This window comes from Neomonachus schauinslandi, chromosome 15 (genome assembly GCF_002201575.2).
Source record: "Neomonachus schauinslandi chromosome 15, ASM220157v2, whole genome shotgun sequence".
In the NCBI taxonomy this organism is placed as follows: Eukaryota; Metazoa; Chordata; class Mammalia; order Carnivora; family Phocidae; genus Neomonachus; species Neomonachus schauinslandi.
The window spans coordinates 38,127,280-38,152,088 of NC_058417.1; the positions used below are offsets into that span (position 1 = coordinate 38,127,280).

Genomic DNA, 24,809 nt, shown 5'->3' on the forward strand with positions numbered 1-24,809 from the left:
AAACAAGCAACAGTGTTTGTGTGTGTATTTAAAATAATTTAAGTGGGGCGCCTGGGTGGTTCAGTCAGTTAAGCGGCTGCGTTCGGCTCAGGTCATGATCCCAGGGTCCTGGGATCGAGCCCTGCATCAGGCTCCCTGCTCAGCGGGAAGCCTGCTTCTCCCTCTCCCACTCCCCCTGCTTGTGTTCCCTCTCTCACTGTCTCTCTCTGTCAAATAAATAAATAAAATCTTTTTTAAAAAATTTAAGTAAGCAGCCTCAGAAACAGCCCAGTTTCGGTACTCCTAACCATGTTCAGGCTTAGGGATGGTGGTCTTCAGGATTTAGACCCCCCCCCTCCAGGTATTCCAGGGGTCCATTGGGCACTGGTGTCTAAGAGAGGGTCCTTTCAGGGAAGTCAGTTCAGAGATGTCTGTGCCCCTGAGGCTCAGAGAAAGAGAATTGTGAGGCTGTCTTGTGAGATGGGGAAACAAGCTTTTCTGCGGTGCCCTTCTTCCACCTCCCTAGACTGAGGGCTTCCCTCTGCCTGGAGCTGCACCAGGCAGGACGGAGGCTGTCCAGGTGTGGACCGGGGGTTTCCTGCTGTCCTATCAGAGGAAACTCTCGGCATCTTCAAGCTCCATTCTTCCAGGTGGGCACCTAGATCCGGACCCCTCCTATAGCTCTGGGAACACCTGCAACCTCATCAACACTACTACGTATTTCAACATTCCTGAGACTAAAAAGGGCTGATTCCCCTGAGTCCACTGAAACACAAATTTAAAACCAAAAAGACTTCCTACATTAGTATTTCATCCTCATAACCTTATGATTTTTTTATTTAAAAATATCCCTGTCTGGCTCAAATGGTTTTGTCTTTATCTCTATGCACTTGTTTTTTGCAACAGTGGGCAGAGGGCTGTAAAATGACCGGCTGCTCCCAACTGGGTCATTTTTTAGTGATGAAAAGATATTTTGTTCTCAAAGGAGGTGCATGTGCATGTTTGGGAACCGAAGGAGTGTAAAGAGATTAGTGCAATGCTTTGTGCTAGGAGCGTGTGTGAGTCTGTGTAAGGTCTGGGAGGGGCAATGAGTGTAGATGTTTTGGTGCCCAGTGGATGGGTGTGAGCGAGGTTGTAGGGTGGAAATCCCACCCGGAAATCTCCAGGGTCACTGTACCTGGCCTCTGTACAGTAACTCGACTCTGTGTCTCCATCCCCCAGAGCCCCAGCTCAATCCCAAATGAAATGAGGCCACCGTGAGAAACCGGGTCCGGCTTTGCATCTCATTTACATAAATATTTATTAATCGTCATTAAACTGAACAGAAACACGCAATGCACTTCGGGTGTCCGACGGGAGTTTCATCTTCGCTACAAGAGGAAGGTAAAATTGCGTGTGAGTGTGTGGGTAAGTGTGTGGGTGTGTCGCCTGTGGGTTTGCATTTTTGCATCGTGTGTTTGGATGCCTCATCTCCTGCCTCTGGTGGGGAGAGGTTCTCCTTTTGCTCCTTTCTCTGGGAAACCTCCAGAAGGAGCCCTCAGCCCTCTCCCTGCCCACCTGCTAGCCAGAGCCAAGAGGACTCCTCAGACAAAAAAAAAACCTCTCCGGCTACCGGAAATCGCCGGGCGCCTGGCGCCCACCGAGGCACATTCGGGCAGGGGCGGGGCTGGCCCTAGGTCTTGGTCTCCACCCTCAACCCGGGATGAGGATTGCCTGCGGGGAGCGAGGGTTCGGCGAGCTCTCCTCCCTCTGTCCCCGGACGCCCGCGCCGGGCCTGCGTGTGCGTGCGGTGTGGTGTGCGTGTGTGTGTCTCTCATGCAAACCCTCCCTCCCCAAACCGACCCCCCCAACAGTTTGCCATTCCATACAAATTTGGAAACAGGTTTTTAAAAAACAGCATGACGCACAATGGGGACGGGGCGGGGGAGGGCAGTGGCACTGGGGCCCCAAATCTCCGAGTCACTGATTGTAAGAACCTGGGGAGGGGAGGGGGCGGCGCCGGCCCCCACTTCACCAAAGTGCACAGATCCGCGCTTGGGCGGCGCGGCCCGCGGGCCGGGAGGGGCATCCCGGGGCCGGGCCGGGCCGCTAGGCTCTGTCAGAACCTCCTTGCATAGATATTTGTGTCTTTTTATTATTGGTAGTAGTATTTTTTGCCTTTTATTGCTTCTAAAAGTTCTTACTGCGTTTTCTCTCCGATCCGGACTCTGCGTTCGGCCTCCGTCGCCTCTTAGCTTTTTTTTTTTTTTTTTTTTTTGTATGTTTGTTTGTTTGTTTAAAAAAAGGAAAAGGGAAAAACGGATTCTAGTTACAAATTGTCTTGGCCTCTCTCTTTCCTCTCAATCCACACTTCCTCCCGCCAAAATTAAAATCACAAAACGCTGAGACTAGGGGTTGGGGAGAGGGCGTTCCAGGTCCAGACTCGGGCGCCCTTTTGCCCTCTTCAAGAAAGAGGGGGCGCCCGGCTCCTTTCTGCCTCGGCAGCTCGGTGTCTGTTATAATAATAATAATAATAATAATAACAACAACGACAACAATAGAGGGAAAACAGTATCCCACAGCTCAGCTGCCCCCTTGCCAAGGCCTTTGGGCCTGCAGGGGGGAAGGGGAGGAGGAAACCTAAGTGTAGGGATTGGGAAATGGGGGTGGTCTCCAGGGAGTGCCCTAAGAGGGGTCCCTGGAGAACCACCCCTGGGAAAGAGGAGAAAACCCCTTGGGGAGAGAGAAGGCGAACCCTGGGGGAAGCGAGGCCCCTGGGATGGGCCACCCACAGGTAAGAGGACTGCACTGCCCAAGAGAGGGTCAGTACCGGCGGCCAGCTCCCCGTGCCCGGCGCCAGGATAGGTGGGGGTCTCCTTGCGCTCGGGCGGGGGGGGGCGGGAGCAGGGGTGCGGGCAAAGGCAAAAGAAAAAGAAAGGGGCAGGCGCGAGGTCTCAGTTATGGAAAAACGCATTGAGCTCCTCGTACATGGGGCCCCGGTCGTGGTGAAGGTGCATATCGTAAGACAAGAGATTCTCCGAGTGGACGCCCCCGCGCACAGCCGACGAGCCGAAGACCAGCCCGTGGCCGGTGGGCCGCGAGCCGGGCAGCGCCGAGTAGTGCATAGAATAGTGGTAGCTCTTCTCGTGGTCGGGCGACGAGTCCTGCTTGAGCGAGAAGTTGCCATTGAGACAGAGCGGGGGGCTGAGCGGGCCCTCGTACTCGGAGCTGTTATAGTCCGGGCTCGCGCCGCCGCCGCCCGCCGCCGCATACAGTGTCTCATAGGCGGCGCAGTAGCCGTGGGTCCGCAGGGCGTGCGCCGCACCGCCCCCCAGGCCGCCCGCCGCCTGGCACTGTGCGCCCGCCAGGCGCGAGCACGGGTACGGGTAGGGGTGCATGGCGAACGGGCCACCCGAGCCGTGGAAGCGGCCCGTGCCGTCGGCGCCCTGCTCCGTGAGGAAGTTGCGCGAGTTGAGCTGCAGGCAGCCGGCCACCAGGTTGGTGGTGGGCTGCGACAGACCCTTGCACAGCGTCTGCACGTAGGACACCAGGTCGGGCCGCTTGCCGGAGCGCAGGATCTCCGAGAGCGCCCAGATGTAGTTCTTGGCTAGGCGCAGCGTCTCGATCTTGGACAGCTTCTGTGTCTTGGAGTAGCAGGGCACCACCTTCCGCAGGTTGTCCAGCGCCGCGTTCAGGTCGTGCATGCGGTTGCGCTCCCGCGCGTTCGCCTTCTGCCGCCGCAGCTTGGAGCGCTCCAGGCGCGCCTTGGTCATCTTGCGCTTCTTGGGCCCGCGCTTCTTGGGCCGCTCGCCCTCTGCCTCGTCCAGCCCTTCCTCCTCCTCCTCTTCCTCCTCCTCCTCGCCCCCCAGCTCGCCTTCCTCCTTGACCTCGGCCAGGGCGGCCTCCGGCACCTCGTCTGCACGGAGAGGGACTGGCTTGGCAGCCCGGGCGGGCCCCGGAGCCCCGGGCCCCGGAGGCGGCGGCGGCGGCGGCGGCGCGTCGCCCTTGTCGCTCCTCGGCTCGTCCTCGTCTCCGTCGCCCCAGCTGGCGAACTTGGGCACGTCCGAGAGGAGACCGGGCTCGCTGAACAGGCGGGTCAGCATGGTGCCTGAGGGCGCCCCGCGGGCGGGAAGGGGAGACAGATAGCACAGAGTGAGGGGCGCGCTGGGGTCACGCCGCCCCCCCCCCAACCTGCCTCCACCCCCGAGTCCGGTGTGGGTTCCTGCCCAGGGGGCCCTGGCTGCCCACCTCCTCCGCCTGCCCCGCCCAGAGCCGGCCCAGCCCTGCCCCGGCGGCCCGCCCGGGATCTCGGCCCAGGCCCTCTCCGCGGCGCTGGGCCCCGGCTCCGCCCCTTGCCTGAATGAGGGGCCGCCGCCCGCGCTCGGGGCTTCTCGGGGTCAGGGCAGGGACCGCGTCGGGGCTTTAGGAAAGCGACATCTTCGCGAGGGGAGGCGGCGCGCTCGCCCTGAACGCCGGTTCTCTCCTGGCGGTGGAGGAAGGCTGGGCGGCCGCGGGTGGGGACAGCTGCCCAGCTCGGCGGCTCTGGCCGCCCGGGCCCCTCGGCCCCGCTCCCCCACCCCTCCCGCGGCTCTCACCCCCACGCTCCCTAATCCAATTTGCAACTTGGCCTCGCGCCGCCCTCGGCTCGGCCCCCACCCCCGCAGCCCCAATTCCAGAGGCGGGAGGATCGTCTCTTCTAGCCGTGGCGTCCCCAGCTCCCCGAGCCGGCTCCGGGCGGAGAGGACCGAGGAACCCGGGCGTGGGGAGGAGACGGAGAGAAGCGAGCCCCGTCCGTCTCCCCTGCGGTCAGGGACCCCTTTCCCCGCTTCAAACTGCCTCCCTCCCTCACGACTCTTCAGATCTCGTTATATTTCGGGGTTGATGGGTGGGGGAGAAATCAAATTTGTTTGCTTTTCTTTTTTTCCTTTTTTCTTTTCTTTTCCTTCTTTTTTTTTTTTTTTTTTTTGGTGGTGAGGAAAGGTCGCAGGTTCCTCTGGGACAACCATGGGGGGGACCCCATCTCAGCCTCTTCACTGCCCCCCCATGATCCTGCTTTTCTCCCCAAACCCATCGCAGGCAAAGACGCCTCCCTCCGCAGCCCCCTGAGCTGCAGCCCCTAGGGGAGAGGTAACCCAGGGCACCTCTGATGCCCACCCTATGAGGGGGCATCGTCCCAGGAAGGGGGTTTGGGGACCCTCTTGTCGGCCGAAGCAGCCGCCCCCCCCCCCCCCCCCCCCCCATCCGGCGGGTCAGATCCAGCTCCCTCTCGGACAACTTACCTCGGAGAGGAGTCAAGGGGAGAGGGGAGGGGAGGGGGGGGAGGGGGGCAAGAGAGAGAGGGGGGAGAAGAGGAATCTTCTCGCTTATTTCATTGTTCCCCCATCTTCAGGGAGCGGGGGCAGCGGCTCCTCAAGGCGGCGGGCGCCGGCGTCTTCAGAGCGCCATGCGAACCGCGGAGCGAGTGTGGCATCTCTACCAGGCGGGGTACCAGCCTCTATGCCAGGCCATATGGGCTTGGCACGTCACGGGCAGCAGCTATCACATGAGAGACGGTGATTGGCATGCGTCTGCATTGGGGGAGAGCCGGCTCCCCCGGGACCCGCCGCCATCTGTCACTCTCTACTCCAAAAAAAAAAAAAAAAATTAAATAAATAAAGGAAATAAATAAATATCTCTGCCGCCCTCCCCTCCCCGCCCAACGCAAGGAAAGCAGGGATTGAGAGGGAGGTGGGAGGAGTTGCCCCCCTCTGATGTAGAGCCCCCCACATGGGAACAATGGGGTGGCAAGCCTGGAAATTGGGGGTGTGTGGTGGCCCCCAATTCTATGCTCCCTCCAGGGTCCTGCTCTGTCCATTTCCTCCCTTGCAGGCCCCCAAAGGTGGGTCAGAGACCAAATCCTCAGGTCTGGAGAAGGGACCTCTGCGCTTGCCCCCACTCCCCAGGAGGATCCCCGCAGCCACAAAAGGACAGCTGAGGCCCCCTCCCAGGGTGGGCGTGGGGGGTGTCCCTGGCCCAACCCCATAGGTAGATGTTGGCACCATGCCATCCCTCATCCCTGTCTGCCCCTCCCCCACCCACCCTCACGCACACACAACATATGTGGCTGAACGAAATTCAAACCAAGGAAAAGACAGAGAAAAGGAAAGACTTGCCTGGATGTCTGTGCCTCTGTATGGGCGTGTGTGTGTCTGTGGGGACATGTGTGTGTATCTGTGGAGTCAGCCTATGGGAGAGATTTCCTTGGGTGTTTGGGGGAATATGCATGTTGAGGTGGGGGTGGAGAAGAGCCTCTGGAACAAGCCTGTGCACCCACCATTGGGAGTGAGGGAGAGGGTCTCAGTCCGGATTCCTAACCCAGAAATCTCTCACTCATCACCCCCCCCCACCCCCGCCACCTCCTCCCCTGCTAGACAAGCAACCATCCCACCAGTGGCTTTCTCTCCTGGCTTTCTGACTTATTGAAGGGAGGAGGAGGGGGCTGGGCTGGAAATTGCCTGAAGTTCCTGGAGAAGACTCAGCATTCTCCTCCCCCTACAAAAAATACTGAAAATACTGAAGCCAACTCCAGCAATCTTGAGAGGGACAAAGGGGAGGTGGGTCAGACAGGTGTCTTGATAAAGAAGGTAGGAAATTGCTGTTTTTTTCTTACAGCTCACCTTTCAACTCTCTCACTGGGCCAGACACAGATACAAATGGCACAAATTGAGGGGGTAGCTTTAGACACACACACACACACACACACACACACACACACACACACCCCTGTGCCTCACCCTGTGGCTCAGAAAGTGGAAAGACATCCTGACTCAGACATGTGTGTGAGCAGGTAATCACAACCCGGTGAGAAAGACCCTTGCACACACCCTGATTCAGCATTTGTGTGTTTCAGATCCACATTTCCTGTCCCTCCCATCCTCCAGCTTACATAGACAACTTCAGTTATATCTTCCGCACACACACTTCGATGTCAACCATGTGCCAAGCACTGTGGTGGCACAATGATGAGCAAGGCAGGGGCTTTGCTCTCAGTCTGGGCAGGTACCGTTTTCTCCCTCAGGGAGCCTCCAAAGGGAACCTCGGGCTGGTAAGACACTGATTGGATCCTTGGTAGAATGAATTAGGTTTCAGATAGAAGCATATACCATGGCTAAGGAGGCCTTGGAGAAGAGGGGCTGGTGCTGTCTGAAGCTCTCAGGGATAGTTGACCAGGAACTAAAAGGAGCCTCAGAATGAATAGCCCCAATTCGTTTTTTTTCCCCTGAGACCCATAGAGGGGGACTGTCTTGCCCAGGAACACACAAATGGAGAGCAGAACCAGACCTAAAACCTAGGTGCTTGACTCCCAGCCAAGTGCTCCTTCCACAAACCCATAATGTGCCTCAGTGGTCTCCAAGGATGAGAAGCCAATGCTAAGTTCTCCACCATTCATGCGTGGATCTTAGGTCTGGGAAGGTAGAATCCTACCTATGGCAGATGGTCTAGGGCGCTCTGGGCATGGCCAGAGGGAGAGGCAAAGGGATAGGCCTCAGGTGGGCCGAGACTCAGGAATGCCATCCAGCCCCTCTCCAAATTTGAGCACAGCCTCAAAAGCTTTACTGTCCCTTTACTGAGGGTGGGGTCTTCAATCCTGACATGGGGTTCTTCCCCTCAAGGCTCCCAGCCATATGATATTTTGGTTACATTCACATGCTTTGGGCTCTGATTTCTCCCCAACCCCACTTACTAGCGTCAAAGAATGCTAACTACCTTGAGCAGGTTGCATACTGTCTCTCAGTCTTGATTTCCCCATCTGTAAAATGGGGATAATTATACTACACCTCATAGAGCTGCTGTTGGTACTAAATGAGATAATACCTATAATGAGGTAGCACAGGGCCAGTGATATGGTGAGTATTCAATAAGTGCCATCTCTGATTTTTATTAAAGCCTCTTATAAACTGTAACATGCTCTACCATATTAATTTCTTGCACATACCCACACACACATGCAGAATGCTTTGTCTATATAGGAATTGAGTTTTTGTTGAATTAGTGGGTGAATGAATGGATGCGTAAGAGAATGAATACTTCCTTGGGGGAGAGAGACACCCCCTGCCTTCTCCTCTGAGGGATGGGTTAAGCTACCAGGGGTCTCATAGACCCCTACCAGCTTTGCTTTCTGCTCAGGGCAGGAAGAAATACCTTGTTCGGGATAAGGGGGCCCTTGGGAAGTCTCTCCATCTCTCCCGGTCTCCTGTTAAGAATGACCTCAGCTCGGGCGCCTGGGTGGCTCAGTTGGTTAAGCGACTGCCTTCGGCTCAGGTCATGATCCTGGAGTCCCGGGATCGAGTCCCGGGATCGAGTCCCGCATCGGTCTCCCTGCTCGGCGGGGAGTCTGCTTCTCCCTCTGACCCTCCTCCCTCTCATGCTCTCTGTCTCTCATTCTCTCTCTCTCTCAAATAAATAAATAAAATCTTTAAAAAAAAAAAAAAGAATGACCTCAGCTCTCTGGGTCTGAGAAGGTCCTCTCAATCCCCCACAAGAGGAGGCCTGGGGGTGGGGGTGGGCATGCTGGAGGGTATGGGCAGCTTCATCCCTCTAGGTCTGTTTCCTGCCCCTGTCTTTTCTTCCTTCAGAAAAATGGAACAAGTTTTTCTCACTCGACACGTTTCAACTTTTTTTTTAGAAGATACAATAAAAAACAGGGGAAAATTGGAACAGAGGGAGGTGTGGGATGGGCCAGCCTCAGACACAGGCTTGGAAGAGGTACCACACACACGTGTCCACATCCACACGAACAAGTATGAACATACAGGGACACGCGTGCTCCTCTCTGTTCACCCAGAGATGCGGAGATGCAGTGACGGAGAGACAGAAAGAGCCAGAAATGGAAGGAAGGAGACGGAAGGAGAAGGACACCCAGAGATGCCATCTGTTCCTCCCCCTGGCATTGGGGGAAGGGAGTTGGTGAGGGGCCTAGTCCCCTCTGGGTCTCTGAGAGGGAAAGGGGAGTGAAGGGTACCTCAGCCAGGCCTGTAAGACTCCCTTTCTACTGCCCACCCCCATGGAGGGAGCTGGGAGCGGGGGTCTGAGGTTCCCATGGAGACATAGCCCCATCCCAAGGGAGGCCACAGTCTGGGCACCTAAAATGGCTGCCTCAGAGGGGTGGCGGCCATTTTGTGCAGACTTAGGTCCTGATGGGGGGCAGGGGGGAGGCAGGCAGAGAGAGAGAGAGGGAGGGGACGGGTCATTCCTGAGCAGTCTAGGGGAATCTTGCTCAGGGGACAGGATGAAGGTTCTGTAAAGCTGCTCTCATTACACCCCCTGCTCCACCAAGGTAAAGACATACACACAGATCTGTAAAGGCTCCACTCCATTCTGTCACCCCGAAGGACACCTAGCCAGCCAGCCGCCGCCACCACCACCACCACCATGCCCCAAATAAGACTGGTGGGGGCAAGCGTGCTGGAGGAGACTTGATTTCCCACCAAAGTGCCAAGCCATGAGGAGCAGGTGCATTAGAACCCAGGTGTCCCTTCTCTGGCCGAGGCCATCTAAAGCCATGTCCTAGGGCCTCCCCCCCCCCCCGCTAAAGTGGGCAGGCAGGTGAAGAATGAGGGTGGGTGCACGGTGAGGAGGGGGCAGCCCATTCTCCTCACCCCCACCTCTGATTTGAGGGGAAGAGCAGGAATTTAGAGATCCTCTGAGGGCCCGGGTCTGCTGGCATGAGCTGTGCTGTGGGGGGAGGAGGAGGGGAGGGGGCAGGCTGGCACTGCCCAGACAGTGCCCGTTCCATCCGTTCAGGATGCTTGAAGCTTCCTCCTGAAGCATAAGAGCACCTGCCACCCCCTTCCCCAGCTCCCTACCCCACCTCAAGTCCAAAAGGGCTTTGGGGGGAGGGGGACCTGCCGCTTCTTCCTGGCTCTGGGGTGGGCACCTGCCCCGCTGCCCCCTCCCCCGCCCGCCGCAGTGTTCTGGGGAGCGGCGGGCACGCCAGATGGCGTGGCTGAGAATGCGACGTTGCCGGGAGGTGAGGGCTGGCACGGGTGAGATGCGGCTGCGTGCCTTGTGGTGCCACGGGGGAGGGGGAGGGGAGGACCAGGGAGGTGTAGCCCCCCTCCTCCGTGCTGACCTCCTGTCCTGACCTCTAGCTCCCTACCAGATTCTCCTTTGCCCTCACCCTGGCCTCCCATTCGGGGCCTAGACCCCACCTGAAGCTGGGTGGGCACACACCCATGGGGCCAGGCATGATGCTGAGAGTCCTGGGGCAGAACCCTGCTGCACCCTTCTCCCTCCTCACCCTGCCTCCGACCCGGGACAAAGGGCGATGGGGGTGGGGAGCCGTCTCATCCTCCTGAAAAACCAGCCCCCTCAGGATTGTTCCCTCGCTCCAAGAGTAGAGTGGCCTTTGCCCCATAACCTTTGACTTCTGGCTTCTGAGCCCTGTTCTTTTAAGAGCTGCTTCCCTGATGGGCACTGGTCTCTGAGTCTCCCTTTCATCAAACTTATCCTCACTCCTCACAAGGATGGTTCCTGGATGGACACCTCCTCCTGGGAGCCTTCCCAGAAACTCCCCAGGCAGGGCAGCTTCAATCCTTACACCCCCTGTTAGGAGGATCCATTTACCCATGTCTCCCTGACTTGACTGTGGGAGCTACTTGCTTTAGATCTCAGTAGTCTAGTGCTTCGCACAGGTTGTACTGACTTGGTGCTCAATAAATGCTTGTTGTGTTAATGCCTGGCTGAGAGAGTTTGGGGGTACTGGAGCCTTTCTCCAGAGAATCTCCGGAAGCAGTAAGGCCCAGGGTCCCTGGTGAAGCTCAGAACTCCCAGGCGTCTCCTCCAGCTTTTTGCCCAAATTTCAGTCTGGGGAGCTGGACTTGAGATGGGGGGTCACAGAGAACCCCCCCAAAGTGGACCTCAGAGAGAGGGCATGGGGGAGGTGAGGCTGAGCCTGGGAGTGGTTGGCTCCCATTCACTGGGCACCAAGCTCTGGTAATGAGGTCACAGAGGCCCCACAGCGGCCCCACCCCCACCCCAGAGTGGTCCCTTCCCAGCTACAGATCCCCTGCTCTGGCCTCACACCTCTCAGCAGCCTCAGAGCCCCTCCCCTTCTCCCCCCCCCACCTGCATCCCTGCATGGGTAAATGCAACTCCCCAGAGGGGGGCAGGGAGCTGAGGTCCAGGGACAAAGCTGAGTTCCACTCCCACTGCCTTTTCCTCTTTGCTGATGCTACTCTCCAAAGCCACCGCCCCCAATATCTCAGACGCCTTCTGTCTTATGGGCCCTGTGCAGGCTCTCCTCCCCCCGTGAAGCCCCTACTGCCCACGGGGTCTTGGTCCTCAGGCTTCCCGCACAGGACCAAGGCTACCCATCCTGCCCATCCTGCCTGACACGTGGTATGCAGGCATCTTCATTGGCTTCCCATAACCCCTAGGAGCAGGCCACACTCCTTAGGGATACTCCTGACCAGGCTGCTGCCCAATTCTCACCGACACTGTCCCTGCCTTGAACCCTGCCCCTCAGCGGCTCAAAGCTGCTTCTGCTTTCACAAGCCTCCTGCCTGTGAGTCTTTGTCCCTGTTGTTTCTTTGGTCTGCAGCGCCCTCTCCCCTTTCCTCGCCTTTTAAGCCTAAGCATCACTTCCTTCAGGAAGTCTCTCTGGGTTAGATGCCCCTACCCAGTTTCCTCTAATGCTTTCTGCACACTTCTACCCAGGCAAAGGTATTGACCTTTGCCTTATGGGTCTCTCCCCTCTGACAGCGCGTTCCTCAAAGGCAGGAAGTGGGCCCAGAGCCTGGCACGCAGAATATCCTCAATAGGTTGGGGCACCAAAGGCCTGGCTGCCACTGTTAGACCAGGTGTCAGTGGCAGCCTAGGAACTGAAGGCTGCAGGAGGGCAGAACACCCACCCACAGGAAGCCCCTCCTGAAACCCTCCCTCCTTTGCCCTCAGCCTCCCCACCAACCCTGGAATTGACAGGCCATGTCAGTCTTCCTCTCTGTAAAATGGGCATGATAATTACAATAAAACCAGCCTGTCAGGACTACCGTGTCAAAGGCTAACAGGTATGAAAATGCTGCCTCAGCCCCCGGCCCTGTCCAGATCCGGCTGATTCTGCCCCAAGCCCCTGGTCAGCTTTAGTTTTTAAAATCTTTGTTCCTGGAGCTCTGGTCCTCAGTGTTCCAAGTGAGTGGTCAGGACATCCTGCCCCTGCTGTTCCAAGGGTCCACACAGGAAGGCAGTTAGACGAAGAGGGAGTTCAAGGTGGCCAAAAGAGCACCTGTCTTAGCAGGGTCTTGACCTTGGTCAGATCCCACAACCCTCTGCTTCCTCATCTGTAAAATGGGACTAGTGCCATCTCCCCACTTGCTTACCTCCCTCAGGACTAACGGGAGGACGGAAAAGACAGCCACTTATGAAGCGCACTTGGGGGTGGTAGCCCCCATGAGGTAGTGAAGGGCATTGCTAAGAGCAGAGGACAGCGTGTGTGTCCTGGGCTCTCTTTTCCCCTGGTGGGCTCTGCAGAGAACTTCCTTGCGACTTGGGCATTTCCTACCCCCCCCCCCGGAAATCAGAGCCAGACATCTGGGCTGCAGACTTTTGGGGACCTGATACTGGACAGTTCTCTGATGCCTCTCTTGAGCCCAGCATGGGTGGATGGGGCACCAGAGGCTGGCCTTGGGCACAGGGGACTCCCACCTGCAGCAATGCTGGTGCTCACAGGAGGACAGCCCCAAGAGGCCATGGTGGGGGGAGGAAATGGCCAGGAGGTTTCTATTTAACCAGATACCTCCTGGCTCAGCTCCTGGGACAGTGGAGCCCAGGACAGTGTGAATGAGACTTAGCCACTGCTTTCCTACTTCACTACCCTGTAGGGTGGGCACAGGGAGGGAAGGGAGGAGTCTAGGGGGAGGAGCCTCATGGACCGACGCCCATTTGACAGATAAGGAAACCACAGCACAGACAGGAAGAGTAACTTGCCTGATGTCACACAATAAATGAGTGACATAGCTGGAGCTAGAAACTAGGACCCCAATTCCTGCTTTGGGGTCCTCCTGTCGCTGGGGCCTCAGAGCCCTCTATAAAAATGTAATATGTAAACCAGAATAACGTAGTGACAATGCTGAGGGCTTCCCGTGCATTATCTTACTTCATTCTCCCCCGGACCTCAGAGGCAGGATTACTATTAACCCCACTTAAAGACAAGAACGCTGAAGCACAGAGAGGTTGGGGTCGAGGTTGCCGTGCCAACATCACACAGCTAGGACATTGCAGACGCGGGATCTGAACCAAGCTCGGACTCTTGGTCCGAGCTCTCTTTCACTTACAGACTGTCCAGCTTTCTCTGAAAGTCCCACTCTCGCCACGCTGTGGGACCAGCAGCCCCTGTGATAGAGGGAAAAGAAGGGTGCCCTGGGAAGAGAGGGTGCCCAGGGTTTGCCCTTCGTCCAGGCCCCAGTCACAAGTGACAGTCTCCACAGGTCTGCTCACGGGTGGGTGGGGGCTCCTCCCCTACACAGGGAGAGGCCGTCACATTAAACATGCTTCCCTCTTCCCCCAGCTCTTTCAGGAGCTGCCCTCCTTGCCCTTGCAGGTTCAGTGAGGGGCTTCTTCCACCAGGAAGCCCTCCCTGATGTCCTGTCACTTCCTCTTCTGGCCCTTGGCACCACGTCGCGCACGTGGGGATGGACGGACCAGCTGGATCAGCTTTACTCCTGATCAGAGGCCGCCTGTCACACCTTTCTGTTCCCGTCTGTGAAATGGGAATAAGGAGCCCTACCTCACAGAATCTGTGTGAGATGAGAAGCGAAGCGGCATCCTATGAGGAAGCCCCTGGCACCCAGAGGGACCCTGCCACTCGCTCCTTCTCCTCCTTGTCCTTCTCCTCCTGGCTTTCTCCCCGTTCTCGCTTCACCGCCCCCGCCCGGCGCCTGGCACAGGGCCCGGCGCGCCCCAGCCGCCCAATCCCCGCTCGCAGCCTGACTTCCTGCCCGCCAGGCTCCCTCGGCACGTGCCCCGCGCCCCCCCCCCCGCCCCCGCCCGGGGATGCGCCACCTCCTGAGCGGCCCCGCGCGCGCCCTCTCGTCCTCGGCCCGGCTCCGGCCGCCGCTGACCTCCCGGAAGGGGGTCCAGCGGGCGGCTAGCAGGTGGGGTCGGCGAGGGCGGCGGCTGCGGGAAGAGGACGCTGCCCCTTTAAGGTGCCACCGCCGCGTGGCAGGGAAACAGCTTGTGCCAGCCCCATTCCGCCCGGCTCCGCTCGCAACAAGAAACACAATGCATAACAATCAGGCGCGCGCTTGGAGCTGTGCCACGCGGCGGGGGCGGGGCGCGGCCGCGGGCGGGGCGGGGGCGCCCGGGTCGCGACCCCCGACCAGCGTCCTGCGGCCGCGGGCGGACCCAGGCCTGGCGCTCCCCTGCGCCGCGGCTCTGCGCCCCAGCGAGGCGCCCCTGCGCCCCGGCGCCCCCCGCCCCCGCCCGTCTCCCCCTCCCCCCCCGCCTTCGCGCTCCCTACAAAGTTCATTCCCACTAACTCTTTTCCAGGCCACTTCCCCCTCACATCTGACAATCCGGGGCCCCTCATTCTCCCAGTAATCACTCCACTGCACTAATTGCACATGCAAATATGCAAATGCGTATTAATTAATTACTATACTAATTAGTTCTGTGGTATTTGCGAGTAATAAATCATTGGATGGGAGCGAGGAAGCTGGAGACCTGGCCCATTTTCATTCTGCATAAAATTTTAATGGTCTCTCTGGCTGATCCGGGACGGCAGCGCGCGGAGAGGCTCTTAAAGGGCCAGTGGCGGCGGGAAGGGGCAGGGGCGGGGAGCGCGGGGCGACCCGGGCGGCGCTGGTGCCCAGGGCGGTCTTGGAGATGCAGCCCACGCCCTGCACTGGCGGTCTCCAGCTTGGGGTTGGCTTTTCCCCTCCCCTCCGGGGCTAAGTGTCCTCCCCGGTGGCTTCAAAGGAGAGAATCTGGGCGGGAAAGAGGAGGCTGAGCTAGTTTTCTTTAAGAAAGGAAAGAGGGCAAGGAGCTGTGAGAGGCCAATGCCAAGGCCTTTGGGGCCCCCGGGAGACAGAAATGAAGACACCATCCTCAGGACGGCTGAGTAAACTGAGGCACTGGAAAGGCCAAGGTTAGCTCTCACCCCTTGCCTGTCCCCAGGGGAAGGGAGCTACAAGGATGGCCTCGGCCCCAGTCTTTCCACGTCTCTGGTGGGGGCGACACAGCAAAGGGGGCCACCCAGGAAAGCCTCCAGCTTTCTCTTTCCACATGATCAAACTACTGCCCCGCCCCGTGGGCACCAGCTGGCACCCTGGCAGAGCCGTCCTGAGCTTGAGTGGGCCCCGGGGACCTTGCTTTATTTCCAGGAGGTAGTCAGAACCTGGGCACAGGGAGGGGTCTGGCTGCTTTGCAGGACCATTGACTCGGGAAGCCAGCGGGTTGTGCCTCCCGATCGTGCCCAGGCCAGAGGATGCCAGAAGAGGGAACACTTTAGTAGAGGCTGCAGGTCTTCCCTGAGCCGCGGTCCCCAGTACCAGGGTCTCCAGTCTGGTTCATGCTTACCTTCCAGTCTTCTGCCATCAACAAGCCCCTCGGTGGGGCAAAGCCCAAAGGGGGTCAATGCTCTGGTGGGGCCAATAATAGTAACAGCAACTAACAGTGCTATTAATTCAGGCTTTCTGAGAGCTCTAGATGTCTCATGACCACCCAGTGACATAGGTTCTGTTACACTGTCCATCTTATGGATGGACAAACAGGGGCACCGGAAGGTCAAGCGACTTGCCCAAGGTCACTCAGCGGCGAGTAGCGAAGTGGAATTTGAATGCAGGTGGTCCAGCTCTGGCATCTGGGTTCTTGCCACCATACTCTGCCACCTCTCTCTCTACTACCATGTCCTCAGCACCTGCTGAGAGCCAGGCCCTGTGCTGAGAACTTCACAGGCAATGTCCTATCCAGCCCTCACAACCACCCAGAAGGTAGGTTCTGGGATTTTCCCCATTCCAGAGCTGGGGAACCTATGGCTCAGAGAGGTTGACTAAGTTGCTCTGGCCACACAGGGAGGATGTAGCAAGGCCAGATTTGCTCCCAGCCTGTGTGACAGTAGTTGAGCAGGCTCTCAGATGCCCCTCCCATCCCACTGGGGGTGAGGCACGATGGGGTCATGGCAGCCCCTGCTGAGTAGGGAGCAAGAGAAGGAAGGGATTTCAGTTAGACTGTGGGGAGGACTTTCTTCTGGAGAGGTGGGGGCTCTGGAGCTGGAGTGGGGTGGAGGCTGTTCCTTCTTTCCCAAAAAGCAGGCTGCGGAAGGCCCTTGGCTACTGGAGGGGCAGGGGGTGGGGGTGGGGTTAGAGGGATGGGAGGAGAACAGAATGAGAAAGTCCAGGCACAACGATATTACTCCAGAATCCTGGTGATTGTTGTTGTTGTTGTTGTTTTTCCTAATTTTGGCCCCACCCCACCTACCTGCCCCCACCCCTTCTTCTGGAAATCTCCCGAACACCTCCACTCCAAGATTTGCTACTTGAGGGGACCAAAGAAATCCAGTCTCTGCTCTTTCCAGCAGGGGGGTGGAGATATAGCACTATCACTCTGTACGAGCTTACTATGTGCCAGGCACTTGATGTGCATCAACTTGTTTAATTTTCACAATTCTATAATCAGTATTCCTATTTTATCAATGGAGACAGGGAGGAAGAAAAGAGAGGTTAAGTTACTTGCTCAAGGTCACACAGCTAGTAAGCGGGAGAGTAGGATTTGAAACTCCCAACTTGGTAGGCTCTACCACCCTGCTCCCCCTTCCCTGCTGAGCTCCTGTGGCTACAGGGGCATGGCCAGATTGACCCCCTTGCCCAGTGGAGTCAGGGATCACAGTAGCAGCAGGCTTTTGGGGGGGGGGGTGCATTTGGAACTGGCAGATGCAAAGATAAAGAACATGCCTCCCGCCTATCATTCACACAGCCCTCCACCCCATGTGGATTTTCATGGTGCCCTTTACATGCTAGTACAAGTTGGGTAAGGTGAATGCTCAGGACGCCCAGATCCCTCTTCTCATTATCCTGGGGATGGGCATCCCCCCAGAGTGGGAGGCTATCCCAGCATTCCCCTATCAGCCCTCCCTTGACAGAACAGCAGGGTCAGGGAGTCAGTTCGCTGCAGGTCAGGCGGACCACCCAGATCCAGGGAATTGAAGTTCCAGCTCTCAGGGAGCAGCCCAGGGTCCTTTTCCCTCCCAGTGTCTCAGGGGAACTCCCTTAGGGAATCTGGACACCCTCACTCCCAAGCCCTAAGAAAACCTTTGACACCTACCTTCTGAGCCTGGGAGTCCCGGGGGAGGAGGGTGTAGGGCATTGGGAGGGATGGCCTTTGGGCTGCAGCCCAAAGGAAAGAAAGGAAATCCATCCTCTCCCTTCTACTCCACCAAAGCCCAGAGAAGCTGGGTTCATCAGGGTTCCCCCCCTACACGCTCAGTTCCGGGGAGAATGGGGCACAAGTTGGGGAGTTGAGGGGAAGAGGCAGGAGGCTCTGAGCTTCTCCACGCAGCCCTCAGGGCCGGGTGCCTGGGCAGGAGGAGGGGGCAGAGCAGCTGCTGGCGATTTATTAAGCAGTCACGGAAAAATTGGTTTATAAATTAACAGCTGTTTTAACTTTAGGGCCTCTTCTTCAGGGAATGGAAGCAGCCGACTGGACCGGGATCGGAGTGTGTGTGAGGGCTGGTGGAGGGGGTAGGAGGCGGCGGGTTCCGGCAGCTGGCAATCTTCGAGAGCAGCCTCAGCTGGCACCTCGGGGGGCACCAGGCAGTGGCCAGAGCAGGGGGTCTCCAGGTGCCCGGGGCTGAGGCTGCCCCCACTGTGGGCTGCCTGCTTGCTCACTCTTTTCAACAACATCCTACCTGAGGGCGCCCGAGGGCAGAGACGCCGCTGTACTCATGTCTGCCACCAGAGGGCAGCCTCCACACATGGATTTCTGCTCCCCAGCCCTCTCTGGTCCCCCTGTGTGGGTCCCAACTGGGCTGGAGAGAAACCCCGTCCAAGGCGGAGCAACAGAGAAGCCTGGTCCAGTGCATGCAAGCAATCTTCTACTCACCCATCTTGAATGTATTAAAGGCAGCCGTAAAGAGTGAGAGCTCTGGAATCAGACTGTTTTCTTGTGAACCCAGTGAACCCTCTGGGCAAAAGGGTCATTTGCCTAATCTGTAAAATGGAATGATACTAATGAGGCTTAAATGAGATCATACATATAAAAGGCCTAGCTCAGGGCCCAACACAGAGTAAATGCTCCATATATGTCACCCGTTGACAATTTCTATGACTTGCGTATTCATCCATCCATTCATTCCTCAGTCCATCCCTCTCGGCCTGTAGCACCTCCTGTATACTGGGCCCTCTGGCAGGCAGGTGATGGTGCAAAGACAAATGGTGGGAAGGACACTTCTCAAAACAGTGTGTTGAGTTATGATACACCCACTGAACAGGGAGGGAAGGTTGACTTGGATGGGCAAAAGAGAACGTTTTGGGGTGATGAAAATGTTTTATATCTGTGTTGTGGTATACTCATATGTTGTTTAAAATTCTCAAAAACTCACAGAAATGCATATCTTGGGGGCACCTGGGTGGTTCAGTCGGTTAGGTGACCGACTCTTGATATGACCTCAGGTCTTATCTCAGGGTCCTGGTTCAAGCCCTAAATTGGGCTGTGCGCTGGGAGTGGAACTTACTTAAGAAAAGAAAAAAAAAAAGGAGGGGTGCCTGGGTGGCTCAGTCGTTAAGCGTCCACCTTTGGTTCAGGTCATGATCCCACGGTCCTGGGATCGAGCCCCACATGGGGCTCCCTGCTCAGCAGGAAGCCTGCTTCTCCCTCTCCCACTCCCCCTGCTCGTGTTTCCTCTCTCACTGTGTCTCTCTCTGTCAAATAAATAAATAAAATCTTAAAAAAAAAAAGGAAAGAAAAGACAAGAAAAGAAGGAAAGAAATATATATATTTGATGGGGGGGGGCAGAGAGAGAGGGAGAGAGAAACTCAAGCAGACTCTGCAATGAGCGTGGGGCCAGAAGCAAGGCTCCATCCCACAACCTGAGATCTCGACCTGAGCTGAAACCAAAAGTCCAAGACTTAACCGACTGTACCACCCAGGAGCCCCTAAATGTATATTTTGAAATGGTACATTTTATTGTATAAAAAACTCTGATTCAATAAAGTTGATTTTTTTAAAGATTTTATTTATTTATTTGAGAGACAGAATGAGAGAGAGAGCACATGAGAGGGGGGAGAGTCAGAGGGAGAAGCAGACTCCCTGCTGAACAGGGAGCCCGATGTGGGACTCGATCGCGGGACTCCAGGATCATGACCTGAGCTGAAGGCAGTCGCTCAACCAACTGAGCCACCCAGGCGCCCTAAAGTTGATTTTTTAAAAAAGATTTATCTATCTGAGAGAGAGAGAGCACGAGCAGGGGCGGGGGTGGGCAGAGGGAGAAGCAGGCTCCCCGCTGAGCAGGGAGCCCGATGTGGGACTCCATCCCAGGACTCTCAGATCATGACTTGAGCCAAAGGCAGACACTTAACCGACTGAACCACCCAGGCGCCCCCCAATAAGGTTGATTTTTTAAAAAGCACCCAATTCGGTAGGCAAAGGGATGGGTGATGGATGAATAAATGAACGAATGAATGAATATGTCGAATGAATGTTTCAGATGACGGCCCATCTGTCCTGATACCACTGTTTCCTGGCTGAGAGTGCCCTTGTCCTCTCCTCTTCTTGTCCACGGGTTTCCCCAGAGGCGGGCCTTGGAATTCGCCCCTCCTCCCTCTCCCTCTCCCCACCAACAGCTTCGGCAGGGAAAGATGCCCAGGTGTGCCCAGCTAGTGCTCCCCGGCTTCTCTAAGGTTGCTTCCCAGGGCTTCCGGGGCCTCCCTTCCAGCTGCCACGTGCCAACCCGGCCAGCTCTGCTCAGCTCCGTGGTGCCAAGGTCACGGGTATGATGCCCAACTACAGACCGGCAGTACCAGCCGCTCAGCCGCCCAAACCCTGGCCGACTCCGCCACCTGCTGGCCTTCCCCGTAACCGCACCCCTGAACTCCAGGGAAGCTAGACTTGACTGCACACCTACCAGGAGTACAGCACTGGGCTGGGGGCTTTACTCGCTTTATCCTATTGAATCGTCCCAGCTACCATGTGAGGTGGGCTTTGAAATACGAGGAAACTGAGGCAAAGAGAGGGTAAGATTTTATCTAAGATCACACAGTAAATTATAGATCCAAATTTCCTACCCAGGTCTGTCCAACTCCTCAGTGTATGTTCTGTCCACCTGACCGTATCTTGCTTGGGGGAAGGGAGGGAATATTCTCGAACTTCCACTCTCCCCAACTCCCAGAAGGAAGGCAAAGGCCTCACACCTCCCTTCCAGATTCACCTTCCAGAGAAGGTGAATGTAGTGTCTCCTGAACGCTGGGCCGTGTGGCAGCAAGCAGGTAATGATGGGAAGAGAAACGGTGAGAAGGACATGTCTCAGAATAGTGTGTTGAGACCTATGACACATTAATGGACACACTACAATTCTTATTTCTGTCTGTCCAAGCAGAAAGACCCACAGTTCAATCAGAGTTAAGTCAAACAAGGTCTTGATTTTGTTTCTTGGACCCAACCGCCTGTGCTTCTAACTCAAGAATAATAACTGAGGAGTGGCACATTATTTTTACATCTCATTTGCATATGATTAATTCTAAGTCAAAGAGAATGGAGGTCACCCTGGCCCCTTGCTTCTTAGTCCCCCGCCCCCATGTGCCTGACCCTGGCCACATCTCCCAGCTCCCGCGAGGGCTCCCCCACCCTCACAAGTCCCACCCCACCCCTTGCCCCTGACCGCATCCCCCCAGCTCCCAGAAGTCCTGTTCCCTTCCTCCTCCTTCACCCACGCAGCCCCCGCCACCTGGCCGCCCACCTGAAAAACTTTTCCCCAAGTTCTTGAGAAGTCGCGTAGGATCCAGGAGAGAAAAATCAAAGTAATAAAACCTCATTTAATTCCTAACAGAGGGCAGAACTGTGAGCTGCAATTATCTTAATGCTGAGCTATTTTTACTCTCTTTCCATCTCTGTCTCCTGCTTCTCTCCATGGTGAGGCTTTCTTTCTCCCTTTGTCTCTCCATCTCTCACATGTGTTTTCTCTCTTTTCACTTTGTCCTGCCTCCCCACCTTCTCTCTCTCACCTCCTGTCTCTGTCATCCTTCTTCCCTTCCTCCCCCTTCCTGTCTGTCCCTGTGCCTGTTCCTTTGTCAGCCAGGCTTCCCCACCCCTGTGGCCCAGGTTTTGCAGCCAGAGCTGTGGGGGCCTGGGCGAAGGCTGGGGGAAGAGGGTAAAAACCCTCCCCTCCACCCCAAAGAGCCCATCTTCCAGGCATAGCTCAGAGGGGGAGTCTACCTTCCCAGCTGCCCCAGGCTGGGTCAGGGGAATTTTTCCCTCATGGCCTCCCAGAGCACCAATCCTTTTGGCAGAACCTCCATAGATGAGTCCTCCCTGGTCAAATGAGCCTAGCCGCCATGGTCCCCGAGGCTTTCTCACTCTGATGGGCTCTGAGGTGTGACTGGTAGTGATGCCTCCCTGTCCCTGTCCTCTTGTCACCCACCCAGCTGTCCTCTGTCCCCCTTCGCCCTGCTCCAGGACTTTCCTACTTCTCCAGCCCTGGAAGCCACAGGCGCCTCACCCTCACCTTGGCCCAGTGGCCACTCAGGTATACATGCCCTTCCTGTGCCCCTCTGACTTTCAGGACCTCCTTATTTACCCTCTCAAGGCACTGCCAAACTGCTCTTTGCCACTCCCCAGCACACTGCACCTGGAAGAGGGGTCTAGGCCAAGCCAGGGGCTGCCAGAGATGCCCACACCCCTGGGTCACGACCCAGCATCTGGCCGTTTCCCTGACAAGTATATAAGTCAACAAACACAGTGGGATTTGAACCAGGCCTGGGGTTGGGGGGTAGTGGAGCTGAGTGGCCAGGATTCCCAGCTCCTGTAAGCAAAGCTCTGCTCTCCTGCCACCCTCTGGGTGACTCTGGGGTGCAACACCGTGTCCTTGACCCCGTTTTCACAACACTCCTCTGGTCTCTTGCTCCCTTCTGCCAAGGACCCAGCATGCTGGGGCTAGGAGTGGAAAAGTTGCAGGAGGGGGTGGGGCAGGGGGAGTGCTCCTGGCTGTTCCAGGTCTGAGCATGACCAGGAGAGAGGACAGCCAATACAAACAGAACCCCAGGAAGACGCATTTTTATGTATTCGTCTACACATGCACCCTCTCAATGCTACGGAAAAGCATTCTGGTGCTCTCCCATAGGCCTGCAGAGATACCCAGGGCCTGGACAGATAAACAGGGACACCCTAACCCACAGGACCAGCTCCTCCCTTTTCCCCTCCGGAGACACACACCAACACCTCGGCAAAGGGAGAGAGGCTCACACCTCCGAAATGAGCACATGCACCTCTCCCCCCAGCTCTGTTCCCGAATGCACCAAACTCACACACGTGATGGCACGTGTGCTGGTACAAGGAGCCCCCCGACTCTGCCCCCTGGACCGGCTCTGGCTCCCCCCTGCTTTAGATCTGGGGAGAAAAGACAGGAGACACATGAACCCAGGGTACATCAGGGCAGGGACACATCCCCCCCTGCCCCCCAGGATCACAACCTCATCCACCTCTTCTGCACAGGCTAGAGCTGTGGATACAGCCCCTCCACCCCGCCCCCCCAAGCTGCCACACGCCAGCCCATCACCTTGACAGCCTCTGACATCCTCCCCCACACCCACACCCTCCCCCAGCACACAGCCTTCCCACACCCTGCCACTCACACCCGCATCCTTGACACTCTGACACACTTACTCACATAGACTCACACACACTCATGCCACACGGACCCCCCCCACACACACACACAAGCTCCCTAGCTACGGGCACCACAGGGCCCCCTGGCACTCACATACACTCCCTGCCATGATGACTGACACGTGTCCTCCCACACACACCCGCTCTTTCACACTCTCTGGCTCTCTAGGACACCCCCATTCACAGCGTGACACGCTGGTGGTAGTTTCTCGAGGACCTCCCAGGCCTCCTTGTGAAACTCCAAGGACCCAGGCCACGAAGGGGTTAAAGCCAGAGTCCCGTCTCCCCGCTGCCCCTCTCTCCCCACACCTCCCGCCCCGGCCTCCCCACCCCAACCCCCATTATCCTCCCCGCTGGACTCCATCAATAATGCAGCTTCAAGTTCTCGGGAGACGGCAGGGGGGCCCCCAGCCCGCTCCCCGGGTCCTGGCTCACACTCCGCACCCTCCTCTCGGCCCGGGGAGAACACGGTTCTCGGTGCTCATTGGCCACTTCCCACTGGGCCCTCCCACCCAGCCCCCGGGCGCCAGTCCCAGGCCGAGGGGACGGGCCGGGGACCCCAAGGCTGGGACCAGAGGGTGAGACCTGGAGGGATCGAGAAAGGCAGAGATAGAGGCGCACGGAGAGGAAGGGAGGGAGAGAGAGGAAGGCGGAGACACCCACAGAGACCCTCGGAGAGAGCGAGGGAAGGAGGGAGAGGCGAGACTCAGGGAGAGGGACAGAGACCCCGAGCCCACGAGCCGGGAGCCCAGGCTGCAGGCGCCCGGGGACCGGCGCGGCGGGCGCGGCGGGCGAGCCCGAGAGCCGAGAGTCGGGGGCGCTCGGAGCCGGCGCGACCCCCTCCCGCTCGCGCGCCCTCCCCTCGCGGCGCGCGGTATTTTTATCTGAGCGTGAGCCGCTCGCCTCCCCCACGCCGCGCACAGCCAGCGCTCGCCGCCGCGCCCCGAGCAGCGCCGGGAAGCCGAGCCGGGACCGCAGCCCCGGACCCCGAGACGCGCGCCCCCAGCCCCGCCGGCCACCCCGCCCGCCATGGACCCCAAGGACCGCAAGAAGATCCAGTTCTCGGTGCCCGCGCCCCCCAGCCAGCTCGACCCCCGCCAGGTGGAGATGGTAAGGGGGCCGCGCCCCACCCCCGGCAGCGCCCCCAACACACCCCGGGGCTCCTCCCGCGGCGGGGCGCTGCCGGGGCCGGACCGGCCTGGGTGTGTATGTGGAGGGGGGGCGACGGAGCGTCTCGGGCCGCCTCGGACACGCGGGGGCGCGGGGCAGCGCGTGAAGTTCGCTGCGGACTCCGGCAACTTTTTCCCGGGGCCGCAGAATGCCAGGCGGCGAGCGTCGGGGCCCCGGCCGTCCGGGCCAACCCCGGGCCGGGAGACTGTGCTCTGGACCCTGCACGGTGTCCTAACCGAGGCTGCCAGGGGGACCGCTGCGCCCTGGCCCCAGCCAGAGCCGGTCGGAAGTGAGACACGTGGTGGTGCACTGACCCGTTGTGCAGAACCGGCCTCCAGCTCGCGGCCCCAGGCTCTGCCCCTCTCTGGTCCCACCGTGTGTGCCTGGGCCGGGCCGCCAGAGCCTTGTTCTGACCTCCTGCTGCCAGGCCCCACACGGAGCCACAACATGCGGGTGGGGGCGACCGGTCGTCACAGACCCCTTCACAGAGTACTGAGTTCTCTGGAGAGCCTTCCTGGGGGTCGAGAGGTCTCCAAAGGTGGTGGGAGTGGACGGAGGGAGAGAAGAGGGCTCCGCACCCCCGCCCCCAAGTAGAGTGTTCACTTGTTGCTGAGCTGCAGCTGACACCCAGCAGAGCAGTGAGAGTGGAGCCAAGTCATTTTGGGGGGAGATAGGGGGGCCATGGGGGAGGGGGGAAGGTTGGGTCCTGGGTCTAAGCAGCTTTGGGTCTGGAGGCAGTTTGGAGAGCTTGGCAGGGGGGGCGGGTGACAGTTTCAGCTTCATTCACCTGGTTCTCTCTGTGCATTTCCCTGGAGCTTGGAGGGGACCTAATT

The 24,809-nt window shown here is 57.9% G+C and overlaps 2 protein-coding genes across 2 annotated transcripts in view; one reads left to right on the forward strand and one right to left on the reverse strand.

Annotated features, from left to right (window-relative positions):
* Positions 1-2,912: 2,912 nt before the first annotated feature.
* On the reverse strand, positions 2,913-4,061 carry NEUROD2 (neuronal differentiation 2). Its single transcript, XM_021704440.2, has one exon. The coding sequence runs from the start codon at positions 4,059-4,061 to the stop codon at positions 2,913-2,915; it is 1,149 nt and encodes a 382-aa protein (XP_021560115.1).
* A 19,774-nt stretch (positions 4,062-23,835) lies between these two features.
* PPP1R1B (protein phosphatase 1 regulatory inhibitor subunit 1B) overlaps positions 23,836-24,809 on the forward strand; it is a 7,930-nt gene continuing 6,956 nt past the window's right edge. The window contains exon 1 of the mRNA XM_044921665.1: positions 23,836-23,916. Within this exon, the coding sequence (XP_044777600.1) occupies positions 23,836-23,916 (81 nt within the window). The remainder of the gene's footprint in view (positions 23,917-24,809) is intronic.